Raw genomic sequence first — 27,230 nt, forward strand, 5'->3', positions numbered from 1 at the left:
TGTCTAAAAGATTAAAAATATGCAATTTTTTTAGACCCTAGTATTAAAAGGAATCAATACCTGTAGTTATTGACACGTTTCAGCCTATTACATAGGCCTTAGTTATAATAAAATAAAAACATGAAATCAGGTTTTAAATACTAAAACCTACAGGTAGGGATGGCCTTGCGGTTCGCCCAGCAGTCGGTTCACGGCAAATTTTGCTTGTTAGCTACCCTCCAATTTAGCGAACACATGGCGTTGTTCGCGGCGGCCATATTAGTTTACATTAGGGAGAACTTTGACCCATGACACAGCCGTCGGGTGGAACAGGACAGCCAATTGAAACATTTCAGCACATGGATATGCCCCCTACCTTATAAATAGACCAGAGCAGGCAGCCATTTCACATTCTGCTTTTTGTCAGCGTAGGGAAAGGTCTGCTGTGTTCATCAGGAAGAGATTGCCAGACACAAATAGCTCTGTTAAGATCCACAAAAGTCCTTTTCAGGGCTGATATTTCGGTATAAATCTACTACAGTCTCTTTTCAGTTTAGGGACAGGTATCCAGCCTGTGCTCCAGGGACAGATAGAGATCTTCAGTGACACAAATCGCTCTGTTAATGTCCACAAAAGTCATTTAAAGGGCTGCAATTTATTTGGTATAGGTGTGCAGTTTCTGTTCAGATAAGGGACAGGTATCCAGTGTGCTCTAGGGACAGATCAGCAGTGACACAAATCGCTCTGTTAATGTTCACAAAAGTCATTTTAAGGGCTGCAAATTATTTGGTATAGGTGTGCAGTTTTTCAGTTTAGGGACAGGTATCCAGTGTTCTCCAGGGACAGAGATCAGCAGTGACACAAATCGCTCTGTTAATGTCCACAAAAGTCATTTAAAGGACTGTTATTTATTTGGTATAGGTGTGCAGTGCACTATATAGGGGTGTAGTCCACGGTATAATATACTTTGTAATATAGAAAGCATATTATAGTGGATTTGTATTGTGCACTGTGCAGCATTGTGACAGGTGTGGTGACTGAGCGTTGCTGCAGCAATACTACAAACAGTGACAAAAGCACTTTTAATGTATTATAAATGGTGTGATAGACCAGTGGCCCCCCAATATCATATATTGAAGTGGGGTGTTATCTGAGTATACTTTTACAAGTGTATTTGTGTCCTGCAACAATATTGCCTCTTTTGCTGTGTTAAATCTGCTACAAACAGTGCCAAACGCACTGGCCAATTTTTTGAACAATTGGTGTGATAGACCAGTGGCCCCCCAATACCACATATTGAAGTGGGGTGCTATTTGAGTATACTTTCATAAGTGTATTTGTGTCCTGCAACAATATTGCCTCTTTTGCTGCGTTAAGTCTGATATGCACAGTGCCAAACTCACTGGCCAATTTTTTGAACAACTGGTGTGATAAACCAGTGGCCCCCCAATACCACATTTTGAAGTGGGTGTTATCTGAGTATACTTTTACAAGTGTATTTGTGTCCTGCAACAATATTGCCTCTTTTGCTGTGTTAACTCTGCTACACACAGTGCCAAACTCCCTGGCAATTTTTTTGAACAACTGGTGTGATAGACCAGTGGCCCCCCAATACCACATATTGAAGTGGGGTGTTATCTGAGTATACTTTTACAAGTGTATTTGTGCCCTGCAACAATATTGCCTCTTTTGCTGTGTTAACTCTGCTACACACAGTGCCAAACTCCCTGGCCAATTTTTTTGAACAACTGGTGTGATAGACCAGTGGCCCCCCAATACCACATATTGAAGTGGGGTGTTATCTGAGTATACTTTTACAAGTGTATTTGTGTCCTGCAACAATATTGCCTCTTTTGCTGTGTTAACTCTGCTACACACAGTGCCAAACTCCCTGGCCAATTTTTTTGAACAACTGGTGTGATAGACCAGTGGCCCCCCAATACCACATATTGAAGTGGGGTGTTATCTGAGTATACTTTCATAAGTGTATTTGTGTCCTGCAACAATATTGCCTCTTTTGCTGCATTAAGTCTGATACACACAGTGCCAAACTCACTGGCCAATTTTTTGAACAACTGGTGTGATAAATCAGTGCCCCCCCCCCAATACCACATATTGAAGTGGGGTGTTATTTAACAGTATACTTTTCTAAGACTGTATTTTAGTCCTGCAAAAATTTGGCCTCTTTTGCTGTGTTAACTGTGCTACACACACAGTGACAACAGTTACTGGCCAATTATTTGTAGAACTGGTGTGATAAAACTGTGCCCCCCCCCCCAATACCACATATTGAAGTGGGGTGTTATTTAACAGTATACTTTTCTAAGAGTGTATTTTATTCCTGCAAAAATGTGGCCTCTTTTGCTGTGTCAACTGTGCTACACACAGTGACAACAGTTACTGGCCAATTATTTGTAGAACTGGTGTGATAAAACTGTGGCCCCCCCAATACCACATATTGAAGTGGGGTGTTATTTAACAGTATACTTTTCTAAGATTGTATTTTAGTCCTGAAAAAAATTGGCCTCTTTTGCTGTGTTAACTGTGCTACACACAGTGACAGCAGTTACTGGCCAATTATTTGTAGAACTGGTGTAAAAAAACCTGTGGCCCCCCAATACCACAGATTGAAGCGGGGTGTTATATACCTTTTTCCAGATATACTGTGATTCTCTAGAGACTTTTGTCACAGGGTAATTTAAAAACATGACAGGCAGAGGAAGAGGCAGACACTTACGCAGGGGTGGTAGGGGTAGAGCAGGAGCAGTAGGCCGGAGCCAAAGTGTGAAGTTTCAGAAGGTGCGTTTGATTACGTCAAAGGACGCACCAGACTTGGTTGAGTGGCTCACTCAGCCTTCCTCTTCTGCACCCTCCTCATCCTCTCTATCTGCTCCCTCTTCATTCTCTGCTGTGTGCACCCCCAAAGACACCACCACAAACACCACCACATATCCTCCGCTTGAGTCACTGGAATTATTTTCCGATCCATCACAAGACATTTGTGATGCGCAGTAATTGTTGGCATCGGATCAGGAAGAGGAGGTAGAAACAGCCACCACTCAGCAGTCTGAGGACAGTACCTAGATCAGCCCAATGATGTTGGTCCCCGCTGTTGCTGCCTACTCCGAGATCTCGAATGTTAGTGGTGGGGAAGGTGTTGTGGATGAGGACGTGTCTATGGACGTCACGTGGGTGGCCAAAAGAGAGGAAGAGGAGGGGAGTTCAGAGGGAGAGACGGACCAGCAAACAGGGAGCAGAGGCAGGCAGAACTTGCATTGGACAAGAGGTACGTACAAAGCAGACTACAAATGTATCAGGAGCGAGCCATCAACCATGTACAGTCACATCTGGCGCTCCCAGGACCCCGTCACATGGCTCCGCAGTGTGGGCTTTTTTAATGTGTCCGTTGCTAACAACAGTGTTGCCATCTGCAGCCTTTGCAGTCAATGCATAAGTCGCGGTAAGCCCAACACTCACCTAGGGATGACCGCCTTAAGAAGGCACCTGAACTCCCATCACCGAGCCCAGTGGGAGCAACACGGTCAGAACCCACAAAGCCACACTCCAGGCTCTCACCGTCCAGCCTCTTCTCCTTCTCCTCTCTCCTCACAATTGTCCTCCACTCCACCTTCCATCATGCCGTCGTCACGTTGTTCTGGAAAAGGCAGGCTTCTGTGGCCCAAATGTTGGAGCGGAAAAAAAGATGACGCCAGATAACCCTCTTGCCCAACGTTTGACTGCTGGCTTGTCGGAACTGAGGCACCAGCAATCACTCCCCGTGGAGACAGAACAGCGGTCTGCCATGTTTACAATTGTTCTGCCAGTTATGAACAGAGGGATCCTGTGTTCCTCCTATTTAGGAATACAGGTCTCTGTGTTCATGCAGCAAGCCCATCCCCCACACAGTTAGAAAGCACCTCCTAGGGACACCTTTAACCCTTTGATCGCTCCTGGTGTTAACCCCTGCCAGTTTTATTAGTACAATACCAGTGCATATCTTTAACACTGATTACTGTAGTAATGTCACTGGTCCCCACAAAAGTACCAAATATATCACTTAGGTGTCCAATCTGTCCACCACAATGCCTCAGTCCCACTAAAAATCACTGATCACCGCCATTTCTAGTAAAAAAAAAAAAAAAAAAAGATTGAAATCTTTCCCCTAGTTTTTAGATGCTATAACGTTTGCGCAAACCAATCAATATACAATTATTGGGAATGGTTTTAGCAAAAATATGTGGCAGAATACAAATTGGCCTAAAGTGATGAAAAAATTAGATTTTTTTTTATTCAGAATGTTATATAGCAGAAAGTAAAAAATATATTTTTTTTGTAAAAATATTTTTTTACTTTCTGCTATATAATATTCCCAATAAAAAAATAAATAAATAAATACATTAAAACTAAATTTTTGGCAAAATTGGAAATTGTTTTACCAAAATAATGTGGCAGAATACAAATTGGCCTAAAATGATGAAAAAATTCGATTTTTATTTATTTATTTATTTATTTATTATTATGATTGGGAATGTTATATAGCAGAAAGTTAAAAAAATGTATATATTTTTATTCAGAATTGTCGCTCTTTTTCTGTTTATAGCACAAAAAAAAAAAATCGCAGAGGTGATCAAATACCACCAAAAGAAAGCTCTATTTGTGGGGGAAAAAAAGGAGATCGATTTTATTAGGATACAGCGCCGCACGACTGCGCAATTGTCAGGTAAAGTAACGCAGTGCTGCAAAAAATGGCCTGGTCATTAAGAGGGTATATCTCTTAGTCCAGAAGTGATTAATGAATGGCATTTATTGGAAAAAAAAAAGAAAAAAGAAAAAAAAAAACAACACTCAATATGTTAAGGAAAAGAACAGGGAGACAGTACAACTTTAAAGATATGTTCACCTTTGGAATATGTTACAAGTTCCACCCCTCCTTAGGGTATTTGTGGGAAAAAAAGGACATCAATTTTATTAGGGGACAGGTTTGCATGAATGTGCAATTGTCAGTTAAAGTAACGCAGTGCCGAATCGCAAAAAAATAGTCTGGTCATTAACCACTTGCCGACTGCCTAACGACGATTTACGTTGGCAGTCAGCCCCTCACAGGCAAAGCGACGTAGGTCTACGTCGCTAGCCTGTGAGGCTCTGGGGAGCGAGCGCGCGCCACGGGAGGAGCGCTCCCGCTCCCGCTCGCTCACGGACCCCCCGCGCGTGTGCCCCGCGGACACGATGTCTGCCGGGCACTCACGATCGTCCGTTAGAGCGTTAGAGTCCCCTGTGTAAGAATGGAGATCACACGGTTCTACTATGTAGGATCACGCCCCTAGGGACACACTTAACCCCTCCCTCTCAAATAAAGTTAACTCCTTCCCTGCCAGTGTAATTTTTACAGTAACAGTGCATATGTATAGCACTGATTACTGTAGTAATGTCACTGGTAACCCCAAAAGTGTCAAAAATGTCAGTCAAGAGTCCGATCTGTCCGCCGCAATGTCACAGTCCCGCAAAAAAAAATTGCAGATCGCCGCCATTACTCGTTAAAAAAAAAACAACAAAAATGACAAAAATCTTTCCCTTAGTTAGTAAACACAATAACTTTTGCGCAAACCAATCAAAATACGCTTTTTGCGATCTTTTTTTTACCAAACATATATAGCATAAAACAAATTGGCCTAAAGTGTTAAAAAAATTTGATTTTTACATTTTTTTGGGGGGGGGGGAATTTCATATGAAAAGATGTGGAAAATATTGTTATTTTTGCAAAATTTACGCACTTTTTTTGTTTATAACGCATGATCAAAAAATCGCACAGGTGATCAAATACCACCAAAAGAAAGCTCTGTTTGTGGTTAAAAAAGGACGTCAAATTCGTTTAGGTACAGCATCGCACGACCGCGCAATTGTCCGTTAAAGTCAAGCAGTGCCGAATTGCAAAATAGGACCCTGGTCAGGAAGGGGGTAAAATCTTCCGGGGCTTAAGCGGTTAAAGATATGTTCACCTTTGGAATATGTTACAAGTTCCGTGCCTACTTAGGGTATTTGTGGGAAAAAAAGGACATTGATTTTATTAGGGGACAGGTTTGCATGACTGCGCAATTGTCAGTTAAAGTAAAACGTAGTGCCGAATCGCAAAAAAATAGTCTGGTCATTTAGGGGGTCTTTCGGTCCAGAAGTGGTTAACTTGATAATACTATAAAAGAAAAAAATATATATTTTTTTAAGATAATTTGGGATGTTGTGTATTGATTCACTGATGCTGGTTTGGATACACTAATAAAAATATTTTTTGTTATTTTTTTTTTTTTATTATTATTCATTGTTCGCCAGCATCTTGCAAGCTCATTCATTTTAATGTAAGACTGTATGTATGAATGAAGGAAATCCTGAACCTAAAAGTTCCTTGTATAAGCTTTTATTCCATAAAAAAAAAAAAAATAGGAAGACTTGAGCAGATGAATGGTTTTATTATGTCTTCCTCGCTCTCTTGAAAACACGCTGCTAGCATCAGGCTTGCTTTGACATGGTGTAACAGTAACACAGCACAACAGAAGACATGTGAAAGCTGCTTTTGACTGCTCTCAGCTAGCCAGTAGAGGCTCTTAGCTTGCAGCATAGCTGAGGCAGGCTATTTCTTCTTAGAGGAAACACTGCAGCCTTCTGGACTGCGTCTGCCTCTCGAGGGAGAGGCAGGCTGTTGTTCCACCCACAGGCTGGAAGGAGGGGGTTTGAATGAAAGACAAGACAAGCCCTAAACACCATGTCACTCCGTGAGGGAGACAGCAACAACTAGGCTGGAAGGTTTTTTTTTTCTTTCCTTCTTTCTTCCTTTCTTTTTCTTTCTTTTTTTTTTTTTTTTTTTTTTTTTTTAGAAACCTAGTAAGAGGGGGGAGGAGGAGAGAGAAATTTGTGAGAGACACTAAGAAAGGAATAAGGCAAGCCGGTCTGCAGGAATTCAGCTTTCCTGGCTCCTATCGTAGGACTTTATGTTCTCCACAGGCTGGATTGTACTACCAAGAAGCTGCTTCACACATAAGCTGGAATAATAATAAAAAAAAAGGGATATAGAAATATATATATATAGATATAGACATATACTGGCAGAACAGAAGAAGAAACATTTCTTTGTGGGATTTATACATTTTTTTGTATCTATTTTTTACGTGCCAATGTTTTCCCGGTCGTTTTGGATTTAAGGCTTGGTAAAACTAAGGAAAAAAAAGGGCAAGGAACTCCTGAAACATCCTGGTCACTATCAGGAATAGTGGAATCTGACAAGGAAGAAGGGCCTGGGGCATTACACCCTGTCAACGAGTTTTCTGCATCAGATAGAAAGATTCCAGCTACATGGGCAAACGCTTGGAACAGCAGCCAATGTACCCCCAGTACACCTACTACTACCCTCATTATCTCCAGACCAAGGTATGAGCAGCAGCACACTCTCACCTCTCCGCCGGTGCTCACAGTATGTGATGATGATGGATAGGTGACTGCTTTGACTGGCAGCTTGCCTTTTTTTTTTTTTTTTGTGAGTTCAGTATCACACAGCTTATACAGTCAAAGCAGGGACACCAGAAAAGCAGGAAGGTCAAGCAATGTGGATTTGTGTTTCCATCCCCTCAATCCTTACTCTTCTCCTTTTTGTTATCCTTTCACCAGTCTAACTATGTTTTATTCTCTATTTAATCCTTTGTTGTCTGTCTTGAGATATAGTTGCCTTTTATATTAGACTAGAGCTTGCTTTTTTGTTTATGTTTTTTTGTTTTTTGTTTTTTTGTCAGTAGCATGTATTTGCGTTGACACAAGATGCAGATTGGACAATAAAACGTATACACACTTGGATGGAAATACAGTCTCAGCGGCACTTTAGTGAGATCTGTACAATCTGGGCAGCTGAAAGCATTATCCAGCTGCAAGGGGGTTCTGTGCTGATCAACTTTATGTGGGAGAAGCACACAGCTACGACAGCCAAAAGCAGGCAGATAGGTCGCCTTTGTAAGTTTTTAGGTTTTTCCAGGGCTTATTACAGCTAAGGATAACTGACAATCTGTAAGGCGAAATCAACTATATATATATATATATATATATATATATATATATATATATATATATACCGTATTTTCCGGCGTATAAGACGACTTGGCGTATAAGACAACCCCCCTATTGCATGATCTACCGGTAATACTTATTCTTAGGTTACATTGGAGATATTATACTCGGCTTATAAGACGACCTCCCATTTTTGGGGGATTTTTTTGAGGTTCAAAAGTAGTCTTATACGCCAGAAAATACAGTATATATTTTTTTTTTTATTCATTTATTTATTTATTTTTTTTACAGTAAATATGTATATTGGCATGTGTGTGTGTTTTTATATAAAACAATTTTTATAGCACCAACATATTATGCGGCACATGTACAAAGTAGCCTTCATTCAAATGTATCCAAAAACTTAGCCACTTATTTGTCTTTTTATAGCCATGTTAACACACACACATATACAGTATGTGTATATATATATATATATATATATATATATATATATATATATATATATATATATATATATATATATATATATATATATATATTTATATCATAGTGCCGTATAACACAGTTCTTTTCATATGCAGTTTACAACCCAAAATTTTGTTAGTTATATGTCTATCTATCTATCTATCTATCTATCTATCTATCTATCTATCTATCTATCTATCTATCTATCTATCTATCTATCTATCTATCTATCTATCTATCTATCTATCTATCTATCTATCTATCTATCTATCTATCTATCTATCTATCTATCTATCTATCTATCTATCTATCTATCTATCTATCTTTCTATCTATCTATCCATCTATCCATCTATCCATCCATCTATCATATCTAGTGCATTCTTAAATGTCACAGGTAATTCTAAATCTAAGCAGTCTGTATACATTTGCCACCAGTATTCTGTTAAAATCCATACATTGTCAGATATGTTGCCAATTTTCTATAAAACTGCTTAGTCAGACATTCAGGAAGAGCATACTACTTTAGCCTAAATATTTCACATTGTAGAATGAACTTAACTGATTAGACACTATTGCAGTGGTCCCTTCTCTTCCATTGTTGGCAATGTCAAGGTCAATTTCAGATGCATTTGTACATTTTAAGAATTCTTTTTCAAGGAAGCAGAATCATCTCTTTGTCTTCCTGAGAAATGGTATTCATTGTCACTTGCAGCAAAGGAATGATAGGGTTGGTAATATAGAAATAGCACATTTCTTGAGCAGCATGCTGCTATTTTAGAAGCGAACCAAAGCCAGGTGATACGGTATGCAGTGAATCTCCATGCAGTTGCAAATCTGGTCTAGATTGGATCTTTATATTTCGATCCATGGAAGTCTAAAGCATGATCTGAACCATAAAGAACGTGTGATCACTATTAAAGAAAAATGTAAAAGACGTTTTGTTAAAGTGTCTGAAGAATACCATAAGCCGTCACAGACAAGCCGCATCTGGATCTTGTTACTTTAACGTCCTTTAAGTTTGGAGGGCATTTGGTTTCAGTCAACACTATGGTATGGGGATAAGCTTAAAATTGATATGGGAATCCCCTAAGAAGGTGGAAGCTCTGACCACTGCTACATTGCTAACACACATAAGCTGCCATGGTCTGATGAGCAATAATTGCTCAGCAATGTTCTCCCAGACACAATGCTCATTAATTAATTATTGCCACCTTCCTCCAAGTTGGATCTCCACATGGCTTGTGTGCCACCCACATTACAGTTTTTGGTGTAACAGTGTTAGGCTGACTGTGAAAGCAAGGAAACGAAACACAGATGGGGTAATACTACTTTCCTTCAGCATTTAGAGGAGGCATCTATGTTTTGTAGCCTGAACCAATATTCACGTATAGTACTTCTTAGTTAATAGATAGAATGCGTCGATGGGATCTCTATGCACTAAAATTTTGGAAGGAAGAATTGTATTTTCCACAGCTTCTTTACTTTATTTTCTACCATCGTCTAGCAACAATAGAGAATCTAGTTTCTGTGGGCAACATAGTTCTTTTTTCAGTCACTTTCACACATGACATCCATTGGGTCAACTGAGAAAAATAGGCAATAAAGAGATTAGTAGAAACACAAATGAAATACTAATCCATTTAATTCAAAAACATTTTTGTTCTGCTATTAGCCTGCATACTCAGCATGTGCCCCAACTGTTCACTGAATGGGGTAAAGTGGCAGCTTATCTTTCCAAAGCTTCATTTTTCAAAAAAGTTGTGATGTACTTTACCAATGTAAATTATTAATTATAGCCGTTAAGAGCTGTGTAGCATCCTATTCCAACTCTGTTTCCATGGTGAGCTTAAAATGTTCATAACTTAAAGGAAAAGTACTCAAATAAAGGGAATATCTGATATCTATAATGCCAACACTCACTCAAAGATAATGAAGGGGGGGCAGAAGGGGCAGGGCTTAATGGCGTGTCCAGCTACATGACAAAATGCACCCTGGTTATGATGTTCTCCTTGTCTACAATGAGCCAGAGGAAGGAACTCATTATGATATAACAGATACTGTTCAGGACTAGAGCTGAATGAATGGAATAATTGTTGCTGTAGGAATGAGATTTGCATGTTTTAAAAATATTTCAGTGGTGCTTCAATAATAGCGACGTTGTGATATACGCCATAAGTGGCTCCTCGTTTATAGCAAGGTCTTTTCATTAACATATTACTAGCTTAACGCAGTTGCTATGTATCTGTATAGTAATTCACCTGCAGCTAATGTATTATCAGGGACAACTGTAATTTAAAAAAAAATAATATTCAACAATCATATTGCTACAGTTTATCATTTCTTCTACTGTAACTTATACCATGACCATTATTACTGCAACGTCTAAGAATAAAAATAACACCAGTAGGGCTGAATTCACAAAGCTAACACACTAGGATCTTTTCTTTAAAAATGACAGTTATTTTCAGCCAATGTGATTTTGAAAATGACAGTCACATGGCTGTAAATATATTTATCCTTATATTAAAGCTTTGCGACTTGAGCCTGTCACTAGATTTTAGTATTTTTCTAAATACATTCTTGCATCTTCTACTGGCCTTATGTATCATTAACCACTTGCCGACCGCCGCCCGACTATATGCGGCAGCGGTCAGCCCCTCCCAGGCAAAGTGACGTACTGGTTTGTCACTAGCCTGGGAGCGAATAGGGGGTGAGCGTGCGCCGCCGGAGGCGCGCTCCCGCCCCCCGCTCGTACCCGAAGAAGCCGGCGTGTGTGACCGGCAGACCCGATGTCCGCCAGTGACTCGCGATCATCGGGTAGAGAGGGAGAAAGGCAGGCGGCTAATGTAAACAAAGCCACCTGTCACTCTCCCCTGTGTAAAAGCACAGATCACTCAGCCCTGCTATGTAGGACCGTTGATCTGTGCTGTTACACACACAGCCACATCTAATGACAGTAAGAAGCATGCCCCTAGGGACACACTTAACCCCTCCCTCTCCAATAAAGTTAACCCCTTCCCTCCCAGTGTCATTTTTACAGTAACAGTGCATATGTATAGCACTGATTACTGTAGTAATGTCACTGGTACCCCCAAAAGTGTCAAAAATGTCAGTCAAGGGTCCGATCTGTCCGCCGCAATGTCGCAGTCCCCCCAAAAAAAATCGCAGATCGCCGCCATTACTCGTTAAAAAAAACAATAAAAATGACAAAAATCTTTCCCTTAGTTAGCAAACGCAATAACTTTTGCGCAAACCAATCAAAATACGCTTTTTGCGATTTTTTTTCCAAACATATGTAGCAGAAAACAAATTGGCCTAAAATGTTCAAAAATGTTTATTTTTACATTTTTTGGGGGGGGGGGGGGTATTTCATATAAAAAAATTGAAAAATATTGTTATTTTTGCAAAATTGTCGCTCTTTTTTTGTTTATAGCGCATGATTAAAAAATCACACAGATGATCAAATACCACCAAAAGAAAGCTCTGTTTGTGGGAAAAAAAAAGGACATCAAATTTATTTGGGTACAGCGTCGCACGACCACCCAATTGTCCGTTAAATTCACGCAGTGCCGAATCGCAAAATACCCCCTGGTCAGGAAGGGGGTAAAATCTTCCGGGGCTTAAGTGGTTAAAAGTCCAGTGAGAAAGTGAATGTCTTTATTTACATTGAAGGAAAGTTAAATTCATATTTACTATTCATTTTTAGCAAGCATTATACAAATGAAAACTGCAATCTGGTTTTAGTTGTCTTCCATGGCATCTCCCATGTTCTTCGCCCCAACCTTTTGTAGGTGAGTCTCATTTTGTGTCGCATTCATTATATATGAACAAAATCCTACTATTTTATAGCAGTAATAACAAAAAAAAAATAGTTCCCTTTCCTCTATCGATATTTCCATCTGGATTCTAGAAGTTTGTAAATTATTCTCTTCTGCTAATGAAGGTAGATAGCAACCCCAGAGAATCATGAGCAAGATAATCATGAAGAGAGAAATTAGGTTCAGTAATTGTCAATGACCCGAATGAAGCAGTCTCACTAGGAAACTGCATCAACTTTAAAGGCTTTTTATAGATAATAGTGATTCTTATCTGTCTTTCTTTTCCCTCATGGCTTCCACAGATACTCCTTATATCAGAAGAACATGACATGCTATATTGCTAATAAAATATATGTGAGAAAGTGCAGTTTTAATTAAAATAGGGATAAGTAACTTGTTTGAAATAGCGTCTGTGTGGAACAATGGTACAGAGGGGTCTAAACTTATGCAAATATCTGATTAGGAAAAAAAAAGCTGTAACATAATGTGTAATTTTTTTCCCTCCCTTTTGTCCTCTGTAAGTCTGCACCAATTTGTAATCCCAGCTCCCTCCGTGCCTTCCTACTCACGCTGACCGAGTACGGATTTTCCAGACCTGTCCCTGTTTAGTAGGTTTACTGCATTTTCCACGTTTGGCCATCTGGTCATACAGAAGGCCTTGTCAAAAGAGCTCCAATGTGCAGAGCAGGCTGACATAGCTTCTTTGGCTGCTGGTGTTCAGGCTGTGTTTGGTGTCTGGTGTGAGGTAATAGTCAGGTGTAAGAAGTCATTCATCAACCACACACTGGTTTCAGGCCACATTTCCAACCATCTGCAGCTTGGGCATGTGCCAAAGGCATGATAATCTCTTTCTGATAATATTCAGTGTCAACAGAAGCAACGTCAAGGCTGCTTATAATATTTCCCTGTGCTGGCCGAATTTTTTATCATCAGATGGTTAAAATGAACACCCAAGAAGGTCATTAATATCTATCTATCTATCTATCTATCTATCTATCTATCTATCTATCTATCTATCTATCTATCTATCTATCTATCTATCTATCTATCTATCTATCTATCTATCTATCTATCTATCTATCTATCTATCTATCTATCTATCTATCTATCTATCTATCTATCTATCTATCTATCTATCTATCTATCTATCTATCTCACAAACTCCAAAGACTGACAGCAGACAACGTCTAAGAGGTCCATTGAGTTTGCCCTTTTTCATATCATTGTATGATGATTGACATATGTTTATCCCAAGCATGTTGAAATGTACTTCTATTGATTGACTTACTACCACAGCTGGAAGTTTGTTGCAAGTATCCACTTCTCTCGGGTACATTAATGCTGTAAAATATGACCCTTGAGCTCCTGCTAGTTTAAATTGATGTCCTGCGTTTTTGACCTCAGCCTCGTATGGAAAATACTGCTCTCCTGAACTTTATTCACGGCAATAATGTATTCAGAGTTTTCCATCATCCCTCCTTCTTCCTTTCTTTCTTGTACGTATTATTTTATTAACCGATCTCTCTTTATAGATAACTGATTATCTATATGCGTAGAGAAGAAGTCTGTAAAGAAACTTTCTCTAGATTAGGCAGAGAGAACTAAACCTGTATAAATATAATTTTGCTTCCATAGTTAGAAGACTTAGGTCTCCTATGTTTAGAAGACCCTATCACTGAGTAAAACAAATTAAATAAAAAAGGATGCTGCCAATAAAGACTTACCTGTCCTGCTATTGGTTGCTCAGCTTTTGCCCTCTTGCAAAGCAAAGCCACTGGCAGAAACCTCAGCATCCAAAACTTCTAAGGGATAGTGTACATTAGCGTTGCCAGGGCTGCTGTTAGAAATCGCGGGGCCCAGTACAGACTACCTGGCAGGGCCCCCCCAAGAAAATATTAAAGATATATTTAGCTAAAATTACAACAAAATCACTATTAGCAGACACAAATATAACATAACTCGCATAATTTCTGCTAAATCTAAAAAAAAAAACTATGTTAAATAAAAATGAAGATAAGATGAGAAAAATATACAGGCTGGGCAGTTGAAGCTCAGTGATCAGAGAGACAGAGAGAGAGAGAAACAAAGTTATAATTTACAAATAAACTCCTGAGCAGAGATAAGTGCTGGGAGGGGGGCCCACAAAAGGGAGGGGGATTAGTGAGGGACAACTGTCTCTTTCTCAACAGATAAAAGCTGATAGCAGGGAGAGGGACAGATCAGATTCAGGTGCTGGAGGAAGATTTCTGTATTTGTTGTCCATCACTAATCCCCCTCTCTGTGTGGCCCCCCCTGTGAGCTCGGGCCCCCTACAAGAGGGCTGGTGGCCCACCCTATCAACAGCCCTGAGAATTGCTATCAACATTTGGATCACTCTTTGGAGAGCAGTGTGGAGGCATTGTATCGCCTTCTCATTGCCTGTTCCAACCCCTTAAACACCACACTAGCAGGGCTACAACATTCCAGTTAAATGGGTTTAGTCCTGCCTGCTGAACACAACAGCGATTCATAATGGCCACGGCATATGTATCCCACTCCACTGCTTTTGCAGCTTAGGGGGAAGAGGTTGGGGGGCAGTAAAAATACATGTAAATAAGGACTAAGTGTAAATGGCACCTAAAGGTGGCTAATGCTTGCATCCCCACCCTGTGCACTGCGATTTCATCCATTGGTCACTGCCCCACTGCTTTGTCCTTGCAACATAATAGTACATGCAGTGGTTCCATCCTCTGACCCCACAGTTGCCAGTGGGTGGAATAACAGCAGTGCAGCGATGAATAAGGCATTTAACACACCAAGAAGCATGTTGGATACTGGAGATTTTGGTGGCGGCTTTGCTGTGCAAAAATGGAGCGAAGACCTGAGGAATGAGCAGCAGCATAGGTTAGTATAAATAGTCTTCTTTTGAACATTTTTTTTCAAGGACTAAATCGCTTTAACATCAGTCCCTGTTTCAAATGGGATTACAAACGAATGCCTCTAAAGCATAGATATTCAGTAGAGCTATATATGTTAAATAAAAACGCTATGGCAATTCAGGATTTATTCAGGAAGCATTTAACCTAATAATATACAGTATATAAATTGTGGTTGGGAGCTGGGGCACTAGAAGGAAACCAGTAAAAACACAGGTAGAACACATAAACGTATACATACAGGGCTGATGTACTAAGCTTTGAAGTGAGGTAAAATAAGGTTAACTGAAGTGATCTTGGGCCAGATTTACTGAAGTTTAAAGGTAGGTAAAGTGAGCCTGTGTTTCACTATAATCATTCAGTTGTGTGTGGGGGGATCAGAGAATTCTTTACGTGACTGGATATTGCTGTAAGCACAGGTTCACTTTACACTAGCCCAGGATCACTTCAGTTTACCAAACTTCACTCTTTAGTAAATAAAGCGTGTACGCACATAATCTTACTGAATTTTAATACATATCTGCAAAGTTGCCAAACCCGACCAATATTTAAAGGTGATAAAAACAGTGACTGTAAGTTCCCTTCAACAAAAGAGGTAGTGTACGCCTCTCTCCAATAGTTCATGTCTCCTATCTCCCCTTCCTTTTATCACTGTAGCCTCCACCAATCTCTTCAGTATTGAACACTAATGGAAAGGTCAAATATTTGTGTCTCCCACCAGGCACTGTAGTTCCCCTGTCTACAGCCATGTAGGACTCCATTAGGGGTCAGAAGATGGAACATAAGCCTGCAGAATGTAGGCATCATATAAAACAAAGGGATGCAGCGCCAAAATGGTGGATATATAAAAAAAACTCAGTCCAATAAAGGAATGTTCATAAAGAAAAACCAAAGATGATCCCCACACCAGAAGCCGTGACTGCTGAAAGCGCACTTCACCACTGTGTCTGGAGGAAAAACCTGCTTACCAGAGGAGATTGACCCTCAAATTATAGAGTAGCCAAATAGATATTTGGAAGCCCCATGAGTTCTCAACCATATAGGTTCTCAAACGCATCAAGACAGGATGGTCAGGCTAATAAATATGGACCTCTTCTCCAGTGCCATGCAGACAAACCCCAACAGGTGATAAGGCCAACCTCAGGAGTAAAGGAGCTCAGATAGTGTAGTAGTTCTAAAACAATGTATTGAATAAAAAAATCTGGATACACTCACATATAAACAGACCAATTCAAGCATGTAGATGGGTGTACTTGTTTCTAGAACGTAGAAATCCACCATTCAGAAGCACTGAATGCTGAAGAGGGTAGGGGTGGCTGCAAAAATGCATCAGAGGGGAGTCAGGAGATACAGACTAGCAGACAGATGGGTACACTACCTTTTTTTTTTTACCTTAGAGGTCACCATAATGTTAAGTCTATGGATGTATGAGTACTTCCAGGTACTCCATTTTAAAAACACAGGAGACGATGCAAAAAGGCACTTGCAACATTATTCTACCGTAATATAAAGTCCTGCACCAAATTCATAATAAAGACCTCCTCCATGTAGGAGTAAATTGTATCACAGATGTAGGTATTGTGTCACAGACAAAATTCCATTTGAGACAAAGTTCTGTCTAACAACCCTGCAGCAGATTCATATGCACTTTACCAACAGTTACATGAATCTGTCACAAGTTGCACCAATTTTTGTACAGACAGGAGACAAATTTTTAATGAATATAATTTAACACCTTTTTTGAATTCCAAGGACAATGTTTTATGTGGTATGGTATTGAAGCTTTATATTGTCTATCCTTCTAGGCCCCTGGCGTCCCACCTGCAGCCCGAGGACCACATGTAGCCCTTTAGTGTTTGAGGTGAGGCCTTTGGGTCCCAGCAGTCAGTAGAAAGAGCATTGATTTGTAAAGGGTCCTTTAATTATAGTAAAGTCCAGTGGTTTTTATGAGACATGTCCCTAGTCTCTGACCTTCTTCCATAGCATGACTTTGAACTACCAGCTAGAAGTTCAGTTCTTAGTGCACTAATATAAAGTGGGTTAAATGTAAGCATACAATATGGCATTCTACCAGCAAAAGTGCTGGGACAGAAGCAATGAGGACCACGTTGGATGACACTGGTAGGCAGGGGGAGTCTAAAGCCTTGTACACACGCGTCGAAAATCGACAGGGAATTTTTGTCCGACGACCGATCTGCCGATTTTCGGCTTGTTAGTATGATGCTTCCGACAACTGACTCCGACTTTTCGGCCGAAAAAAATCTGGTGTGCAGGCTATAACATTTTTGTCCGCCGTCAAAACACGGCCGATTTTCGTGCAGTCAGTACAGATTTCGACAGGGAAAAATCTAATGAGCAAGTCTGGGCATGCTCAGAGAAGAAAGAACACAAAGAAAGCAAACCAACACATGACATCACTTCTGAAGTAGAATTTTGTCGGGCGAGAAAATTCGTGTGCAGCCTAGGCACATTCCAACCAACAAAACACCACTCTGGACAAAAGACCGACGATCGGTTGGCCGATAATCGTTGCGTGTGTACGGGGCTTTAGTCTTTAATTATGCTGTAGATGCTCCAAAGTGACATAAGATGGCCATACAGGCATAGATTTCTTTTGTTCAATCTGTGGGCTGAATGAAAAAATCGAACAGATTCCTTCAATATACAGCAAAGATGGACGAATCTCCCACTGAGGCTATTTTATTCTGAAAGCCAGCACCAACAGCGGTCAGAATAACTTAAGAGCAGCTTTATCTGATTGGATGCAGTCTATTCGACCAACAATTTTCCATTCCAAAGAATGTCTAAAAGGAGTGGAGGTAACAGGGCACCCAAGTAGTGTGTGGCCAATTTCTACTTTATAAGGTATGAAATTCTCTGCTCTTTAATTGCTATTAAACCCAGAAGCAAACATTTATTTTATTGTAGTTTACCAATTTATAGAGGTGAGGGCTACATTTGTTTTATTTTTCAGGCTTTCTTTCTTTTATTTTTACCTGGTGATCAGTCCAGTAAGTCTGTTGTTTTTTAACAGAAGCTCACCTGCAAATGTATCAGTTAATAGTGCTGAGGCAAACCATTTTCTACTGAGAGGGGTGCTCACAAGTATCTGTTTTTAATTATTCATGCAACATCTTTACAACAAAAGGAAAAAAAACAGTTTGCTGTAACTGCAGTGTGAGCTGGTGTTTGTACAGTTTGTTAGTGATTCTAAATCTGCTAGTCCATCTAAGACTCCCACTCATAATGCAACTGTCCAAAAGTGTCTCTGTCCTCCAAACAGATTGGGGGCACTCTAATATAGAAGGTGGGTTACTGGCCAGATCACCGGTTGAAAACAGAGGGAAAAAAGCCTGAAAAAAAAAACAATGCAGCTACTACATCTAGTGATTGGTAAGCTGAGTGTTTGGTTTAGGGTTTAATACCGCTTTAGGTTATCTGTCAGGACATTTAAAGCTTAGCCCATCATAAGTCACAGAAATACATTTTGAGTCAGTCACTATACTAAAAATGTCAACTATCATAGTTGAAGTCATAGTCATAGTTTGTGAACTTCCTTTTGACAAAAGTCACAACAAAAGAGATATGTCCACGAGATGGGATGCACCTCAATGGACCAAGTAAGCTAGTAAGCCAGCGCATTTTAGAAAGTAGCTGAATTTCTGAAATTCAATTATAATAGTGTAACTATAGTTAATATTTAGATTAATTTCCAAATTCTACTTTACATTTTTCCAGCCTATATTAATCTGAATGATCTTGATGTTTCTGAACTTTGTAAAGATCCCCACACATTTTCTTGAATTCTGTGACACATGTACACTATACCCTGTGAGCATCAAACATTTCACAGGGCCTGCCTTCTGAACTACAGAGGTGCTGGGGAGTTTTAGGAGGCAGAGTCAGCACAAGAATCATTAATTGCAGGCAGCAAGGAACTGTGGGAGACGTAGTCCTTAGGAATCAAGACTAAATAGCAGAAGAGACAATGTAAGGCATGCAGAGAATCCAGGAAATTGTGGAAAAAGGTGGACGGCAGACAAGCAATACTCAATACATGAAAGGGGAGTTTCCAAGTAAGCTTATATTGAATTTTCAAATATAATATATAATTTCTATTGCTATTACAATGCTATTGCTATTACAATGCTGATATATATAAAATGAAAGTGTATGCTGTGACTATAGATCTTCTGTAGATTCATTTACAGTGAAAGAGTTTAAAGAGTTAAAAAAAAACTATACAGAGATTTTAAAGTGGTAGTAAAGGCTTAACCCCCCCCCCCCAAAAAAAAAAAAAACCCTGCAAGGTAGAGGTATTATGTGCTAGTATGCATCACATACTAGCACATTATGAAAGATTTACCTTAAAAATTGAAGCCTTCCAGCAGTGTGCTGTCACAGATTCAGAGGTCTCATCTTTACCTGGTCTTCCATCTGGGTTTCTGGGATTTGGCCGCTTGAATGGCTGAGCCGTGATGGCATCACAACCATGCATGCACTCGGGAGTCATGGCTGTGGGACAGAACTCTTAAGGAATGACACGGGTATGCCATTCCTTCAAAGCGCATGCGCCGGTGACATTATTGGCTGCTGCTCCCTAGAATATCTCCTGAATGGTGCTTGTTTAGGAGGTATTCATTTTACCTACAGGTAAGCTTTATCATGAGTTTTAACTGTAGGTAAAAATAAATGTTGAGAATTTACTACCACTTTAAGGCTGGATATAGCATGTGATTTTATTTCCTGTCCAGCATCTCCAAATACTCCAGACTGAATGAGGATTACTGCATAATAATAATAAACCTTTAAAATTCCCAGTATGCCCATATACACTGCATTGTAAAAAGTTTTGTGATGCCTGTCTTTACATGCACATGAACTTTAATGGCATCTTAGAAGGGTTCAATATTGAGTTTTTCCACCCTTTGCAGCTATAACAGCTTCAACTCTTCTAGGAAGGCTGTCCACAAGGTTTAGGAGTGTGTCTATGGGAATGTTTGACCATTCTTCCAGAAGCACCTTTGTGAGGTCAGGCACTGATGTTGGATGATATGGCCTGGCTTGCAGTCTCCGCTCTAATTCATCCTAAATCCTAAAGGTGTTCTGTCAGGTTTAAGTCAGGACTCTGTGCAGGCCAGTCAGGTTCCTTCACTCCAAACTCGCTCATCCATGTCTTTATGGACTTTGCTTTGTGCATTGGTCCAAATCATTTAGTGGAGGGGGGGTGATGGTGTGGGGATGTTTTTTAGGGGTTGGGCTTGACCCCTTAGTTCCAGTGAAGGGAACCCCTAAAGTGTCAGCATACCAAGACATTTTGGACAATTTCATGCTCCCAACTTTGTGGGAACAGTTTGGGGATGGCCCCATCCTGATCCAACATGACTGCGCACCAGTGCACAAAGCAAGGTCTATAAAGACATGGATGAATGAGTTTGGGGAGGAGTAACTTGACTAGCCTGCCCTCAACCAAAACAGAACACCTTTCTAGCTGCAAAGGGTGGGCCAACTCAATATTGAACCCTACGGACTAAGACTGGGTTGCCATTAACCGCTTGCCGACCACCGCAAGTAGATATACTGCGGCGGTCAGCCCCGGCCAGGCAAAGTGACGTATATATACGTCACTAGCCTGTGACCGGTTTGTGAGCCAATAGCGGGTGGGTGCACACCCGCTGAGGTGCGTGGCCCACCGCGGCTCGTTCACGGAGAAGTCCGCGCGTGTGACCGGCGGACCCACTACAATCATCGGTAGAGCGGGAGAAAGGCGGGCGGCTTATGTAAACAAGCCACCTGTCATTCTCCCCTGTGTAAAAATGGAGATCAGACGGTTCTACTTTGTAGAACCGTTGATCTCTGTTTTTACAATAGGAGACCTGTTCCACTACAGTTAGAAACACGCCCCTAGGACACACTTAACCCCTCCCTCTCCAATACAGTTAACCCCTTCCCTGCCAGTGTCATTTTTACAGTAACAGTGCATATTTTTAGCACTGATTACTGCAGTAATGTCACTGGTAACCCCAAAAGTGTCAAAAATGTCAGTCAAGGGTCCGATCTGTCCGCCGCAATGTCACAGTCCCACAAAAAAAATCGCAGATCGCCGCCATTACTCGTTAAAAAAAACCCACCAAAAATGACAAAAATCTTTCCCTTTGCTAGTAAACGCGATAACTTTTGCGCAAACCAATCAAAATACGCTTTTTGCGATTGTTTTTTACCAAACATATGTAGCATAAAACAAATTGGCCGAAAATGTTAAAAAATTTTGATTTTTACATTTTTTTTTGGGGAATTTCATATAAAAAAATGTGAAAAATATTGTTATTTTTGCAAAATTTACGCTATTTTTTTGTTTATAGCGCATGATCAAAAAATCACACAGGTGATCAAATACCACCAAAAGAAAGCTCTGTTTGTGAGAAAAAAAGGACGTGAAATTCGTTTAGGTACAGCGTCGCACGACCACGCAATTGTCCGTTAAAGTCACGCAGTAAAAAATCGCAAAAGACCCCCTGGTCAGAATGGGGGTAAAATCTTCCGGGGCTTAAGTGGTTAAAGTTCATGTGCGTGTAAAGGCAGGCGTCCCATTACTTTTGATATTATGGTGTATCAAGGTCATCAAGGTCATCAAGGTCTGGTATATTCCTTAATATATTCCCTATCCAATGCAAATTCTGGTACTTTGTATTCCTGTTACATTTACATGTCCTTCAATATATTTATAGAAGAGATGAGTTGAAGCTGTGTTTGATCAGTTAAATGAAACATGACACAGCTTCTGTTTGTGCTAATCGTTAATTTTTCTTTGATTGCATTATCAGAGTAAAAAAAAAAAAAACCCCACACAGGATCTTGGAGATAGTTTTAGGAGAGACCTGCCTCATCAGTTTTAAGAGTCTCTTTTTCCAACATCCCAGACATTATGTAACTATATACAGAAGAGGAGAATAAATGACAAACCAGGCTTTGAAGCATATGCTCAAAAAAAAAAAAAAAAAAGAAAAGAAAGAAAAAGTGCTGTGGTAGTAGTAAACAGGGCCTGATTGAACGTAGCAGACGATTTAGTGGCATCACTGGGAGCCTAGCAATTTGACTATACATGCTTTTAAGGCAGATAAGAGGGAGAGCGGAAAAGGCATAGGTTCATTTCAGGTCATGTTGGAAATGGCCCGGACACACTTGGCTTTACACAGATATGATTTCACACAGCACTTTTCGTCTTTATGAGTACGTTTGGCAGGAACAGCTCATTCAGTCACGAACATGCCAGTTCTGAAGCTTCCAGGAAGTCGACTCTCTCTCTCTCTCCCTCCCTTTTTTTTTTTTTTTGAAAGTTCAGAATTCCTTCTAATGTGTTGTTTTGAAAATGCCTTTAATGGAGGAAATTTATACAAGTAGAAAGGGTTGATATTTATCCAAAACGATTCCAAGACTGTGCGAAAAATTTGTTTGCCGAGAGTGTTCAGGGCACAGCTGTGTGCAATTAAACAGTCTAATATTAAAAGCATGTGTATGAGTGATCTATTATGATAGAATTGTTCTATATAAAACGCTCGTATATGGGAGGAACAGAGGAGAACTGGGCTCTGATTGATTCCTGCATTGTAGTGTTCTGTGTGTGATCTTTTGGGGATATGTTTTTCAAGTTCCTTTACACACTGTGTTGAGTAGGTGGAAGCAACTGCGTGCAGAAAGCACGCTGAATAGTTCCCTGCTTACATCATGATGCTCTCTTTCTAAAGAACTAACAAAATGCTCATTATACAGTTTTGTGCTGGCAAAAAAAAAAAAATTGCTTTATGTTTAAGCTTTTAGGAAAGATAAAACACTTGTGTGTATGTTTCTATTTTATGGCCAGGAGTTAGAAGTGTTGGCTCACTTCAGCCAGGCTTGTTTTATTTCCAGGTACTTTTACATGAACAACAAAGGCAGGGGATCTGCACCAATGGGATTATTTTTAATACAGGTCGCAGCTGCTCTCACCGCAAGAAGGGCACAATTACTTTATTTCTAGCCACTGTTAAAAATAGTGAGTTAACGGATTTTACAAAAAAAAAGCTGAAGTGTTAGTAAAGACAAGCAGCCGATTTCACAGCTAAAATATGAAAGTGTGAAGAGTTCTATTTGCCCAAAAATGTGTAATTTAATTTGGTTATTTTTTATAATCCAGACATCCCTGTCAGAATTCACTGCTTAGATCCGACCTTACTTTTTTCTTTTGTAGCTATTATTATTATTATTATTATTATTGATGTAGCACCCTCATAGGAGGGTGCTAGGAAAAGCATATGGGTGGCCCTGTCTGCTTATCAGGGGGGTCTTAATTGTTCAGTCAGGCTGTCATGGGTTCTCAGGTTTGCCTGTTGAGCTTGGGGAGTCTCCCCACTGTCTTCAATAAGGGCTCTCATTGGACAGTGGAAGAAACCTGAGCAATAGCACACCAGTGCTTGTGTCTATCCCAGAGGGCAGAATATACCGCAATGCATCCTGGGATGGGATATGAGTCTGAGGGGAGCACATGCAGGGGTCTTTGGCTGGAAGCAGAGTCCCAGGAGGAGGGTGACAGCTGTCTTTCCTCCTGTTGGTGTGAGGAAAGGTGCCCTTGGCAGTCGGCCTAGAGGACAGAAGGTTGAGCTGAGCTGCAGAGAGGGATCCAGTGTGCTGAGGACTGTGCGGAGCTGTTGGGGCCAGAGTTTCCAGGAAAGCAGAGTCGTGAGTACTGTAAACTGCCCCAGGGTCTGCCTAGGATAGAAGACCACTCCAGGAGGTCAGAGGGATCCAGGAGCCAGCTAACCAGGAGGAAGCTTAGAAAGGGGGTGTCTGAGTCTAAGCCCTGAAGAGAATTCTAGGAGAAAGGGTGCCGATGCAGGCCCGGAAGTGTTAAGAGTTACGGCAGTGTTTGCAAGTAGCTACCTCAGCCAGGAAGGCTAAAGGGAACAGTGCAAATGACTTTTGAGTCACAAGCAAGTGTCAGATGTCAGTTCAGGTCCACAGACTGCAAGAAAGAGTTCACTCGCGCCAACGGGTGTTGACCGGCATTCAGCCAGCTTTAAGTCAGCATCAAGAGGCATTTTTCTCAATGTCCCATTCTATGTGTATAGTCGAGCCAGAGGAGTATCCCACTCATTCCTTTCTCCCATCCAAGTTCCAAAAATAAATACAAAAACCAAAGATGCTGGACTGTTTCTTGTCTCAGTGCTCACACTTGGAGAACATGCTTAAATGTGCTGTTGTTATTAGTGGTAACCCTGGCAGACCCACATCCTGCACAATGGCTGGGAATTCTGCTACATTATACAGGATTTATATAGCACCAACAGTTTGCACAGCGCTTTACAATATGAGGGAAGACAATACAGTTACAATACAATTAAATACAGGAGGAATTAGAGGGCCCTGCGTATTAGAGCTTACAATCTAGAAGGGAGGGTCAAGTGAAACAGAAGGCAATAACTGTGGGGGATGAGCTGATGGAGAAAATGGAAGTACAGTTGTTAGGTGTGGGTAGGATAGGCTTCTCTGAAGAGGAGGGTTTTCAGGGATCATCTAAAAGCTAATGGAGTAGGAGATAATCAGACAGATTGAGGTAAGGAGTTCCATAGGATTGGAGAGGCTCTGGAAAAGTTCCGGAGGCGAGCATGGGATGAGGTGAGGAGGGAGCTAGAGAGCAGGAGGTTTTGAGAGGAACGTAGAGAATGATTAGGTTGGTATTTTGAGACTAGGTTAGTGATGTAGCTGGGGGCTAAATTGTGGATTGTTTGTAAGCTGTTGTATTGAATAGTATTTTCAATTTAATTCATTGAGTGAGCAGAAGCCACGGGAGGGATTGACAGAGAGGAGTAGCGGACACTGAGCGATTGGTAAGGTGGATGAGTTTGGCAGCAGCATTCATGATGGATTGAAGGGGGAATAGCCTATGTAGAGTTAAGCCAATGAGAACAGAATTGCAGTAGTCGAGGCGAGATGACCTGGGAGTGAATGAGGAGCTTTATTGTGTCATTGCTTAGAAAGAGGCGTATTTTGGAGATGTTGTGGAGGTTGAGGCGGAAAGATTAAAGTTAAATTGTTTGTATACCCAAAACCAAAAATATAATTAATTGCAACGTACTAGTTCTTGGTGTGGTGGCTGCATTCACTTTCTTTTATCACGCTTCTTTTGCTTTAACTTCACCTGGTAATTTTGCAAATAACACACTTCTATCCCTGATTGGTTATGTCTCTCCTCCACTGTTTCTATGGAGGCAGTCAAGGTTGTCAGCCGAGGCCACTTCCCTGAGATGAGCTACATACATGTCCATATCTCTTAATCTCCATTACAGGGTAAATTTGTAGTTTACAATAAATAACTAGGAAAGAAGATATTCTTAGGTGCAGCTTGTAGGAAGTGACAAGGATACTACATTTCTGGCACAATCAACAGTTAAGATCTGTATTTGCTGAAAATGTTCTTAGCTTGAAAAAAAGGAAAACTAATTCAGCTGCCCCATATAAGGATTGGAAGCTGCAACATATTATATTTTTGTTTATAGTCTTGGTTAACCTTTAGGCTAGGTTCACACCTGTGCGGGTAGTGCCGCTGCCAAACCCGCACAAATTCCCACAGCTTCAACCACCAACACAGCGAAATGTGGGACCGGTGGGCGGGTGCCATTAATCCCAACAGCACACCACCAGCACTGGAAATCTCACCACGGTTCTCGTGCGGGCAGTGATTTTAAAAATAGCGCACAAACTTTTTTTCCTGCTTGTTGCAGGGTGCGGCAGCCCATTCAAATAAATAGGCTCTCGTGCCTGCACAAATGGCCACACAGGTGTGAACCTAGACTTAAAGGATAAGTTCACCTTTGGGAGCATGTTGCATGTTCCACATGTTTTTTGGGTGGAACATGTAACATGTTCCCACTCCTGCAGCCTCCTGCCCACTCCGCTGCCCGTAGTGACAGCAAGCCCCACTTTAAAAAAAGACTTGGCTGTGCGGGTCTCATTAATTTACAGAGCTCTGTGAATGGCAAACTGCAAGTACTAACGGCCTTTGAACTAGCATGATGCTGTTGGGAGCTCTGGTAGTTCATTCTCCCTTCCTGTCAGTGTGTATCTGCCTGCCCATATGAAGTACGGGCAGACAGCTACACTGCCGAGTCTTGCATGGCATTCATGATCTGCTGATCGTGAGTGCAATGCTTTCCAGAGTCAAAGTAAAAAAAATAATAAATGCACATTTTTTTTTTAACCTGCAAAAAGATGTGCATTTATTTATTTATTTATTTATTTTTTAAAAGGTGCACTTATCCTTTAAATCAGTACAGTTTGCATAAGAGAGAAAGAAAGGAGGTGCAAACACCTAGTGTATTACCCTTGGACACCTTTTAGAATTTTTATTAAAAAGCCAAAAACATACTCACAGACATAAAGAGCATATATCGCATTAAATGAGTCCACCACACGTGGAGGTATTCATCCCTGTCGTTGACGCGTTTCGGAAGTCACGCTCCCTTCCCCAGAGTTAGACTGTTTAAGTGCTGCCCCGGGCTGTGATTGGACAGTGAAAGAGCATACTGATAAGGTCAACCTTGCTCTCTCCCATCCTATTTGTAAGTTCCTTGTGTACTGTGTAATGTAGTAAAGCCTTCCTTCTCCCAGTTGGAACCATGCTGTATAGAAAACTAGAGAAGGCGAGTATAAAGACAGAAGGAAGAAGCATTTGAAGATGCATAAAGTTTATCTAATGAATACATATTGTAACTTGTTTAGTGGGATATTTTATATCTGCTTGCACTTTGGCTTTAAAGAACATCTGCAGCCACACAGTTACATGTATTCAGATATAAAACATGAGTAGTGTATCGGAAGTGTTGCCAAAATATTACTCCTGCAGCTTGTCAGTACCCTATGCTACCTATATGTTTTAAGCAGCAGAAAACTGGTTGCAAATGTGCTGTTATCTACATAAAGTACTACAAGTTTTTTTCTCACAAATTCTGCCGGGTGGCCACAATAGGTCA

The 27,230-nt window shown here is 40.6% G+C and overlaps 1 protein-coding gene across 2 annotated transcripts in view; it reads left to right on the forward strand.

Annotated features, from left to right (window-relative positions):
• The first annotated feature begins 6,744 nt into the window (after positions 1 to 6,744).
• RBMS3 (RNA binding motif single stranded interacting protein 3) overlaps positions 6,745 to 27,230 on the forward strand; it is an 882,638-nt gene continuing 862,152 nt past the window's right edge. For both annotated transcript variants that reach the window (XM_082258270.1, XM_082258271.1), the window contains exon 1: positions 6,745 to 7,395. In XM_082258270.1, the coding sequence (XP_082114396.1) occupies positions 7,321 to 7,395 (75 nt within the window). In that variant the 5' untranslated portion in view covers positions 6,745 to 7,320. The remainder of the gene's footprint in view (positions 7,396 to 27,230) is intronic.

This window comes from Pelophylax lessonae (assembly GCF_965119305.1).
Source record: "Pelophylax lessonae genome assembly, chromosome: 5".
Classification (NCBI taxonomy): domain Eukaryota; kingdom Metazoa; phylum Chordata; class Amphibia; order Anura; family Ranidae; genus Pelophylax; species Pelophylax lessonae.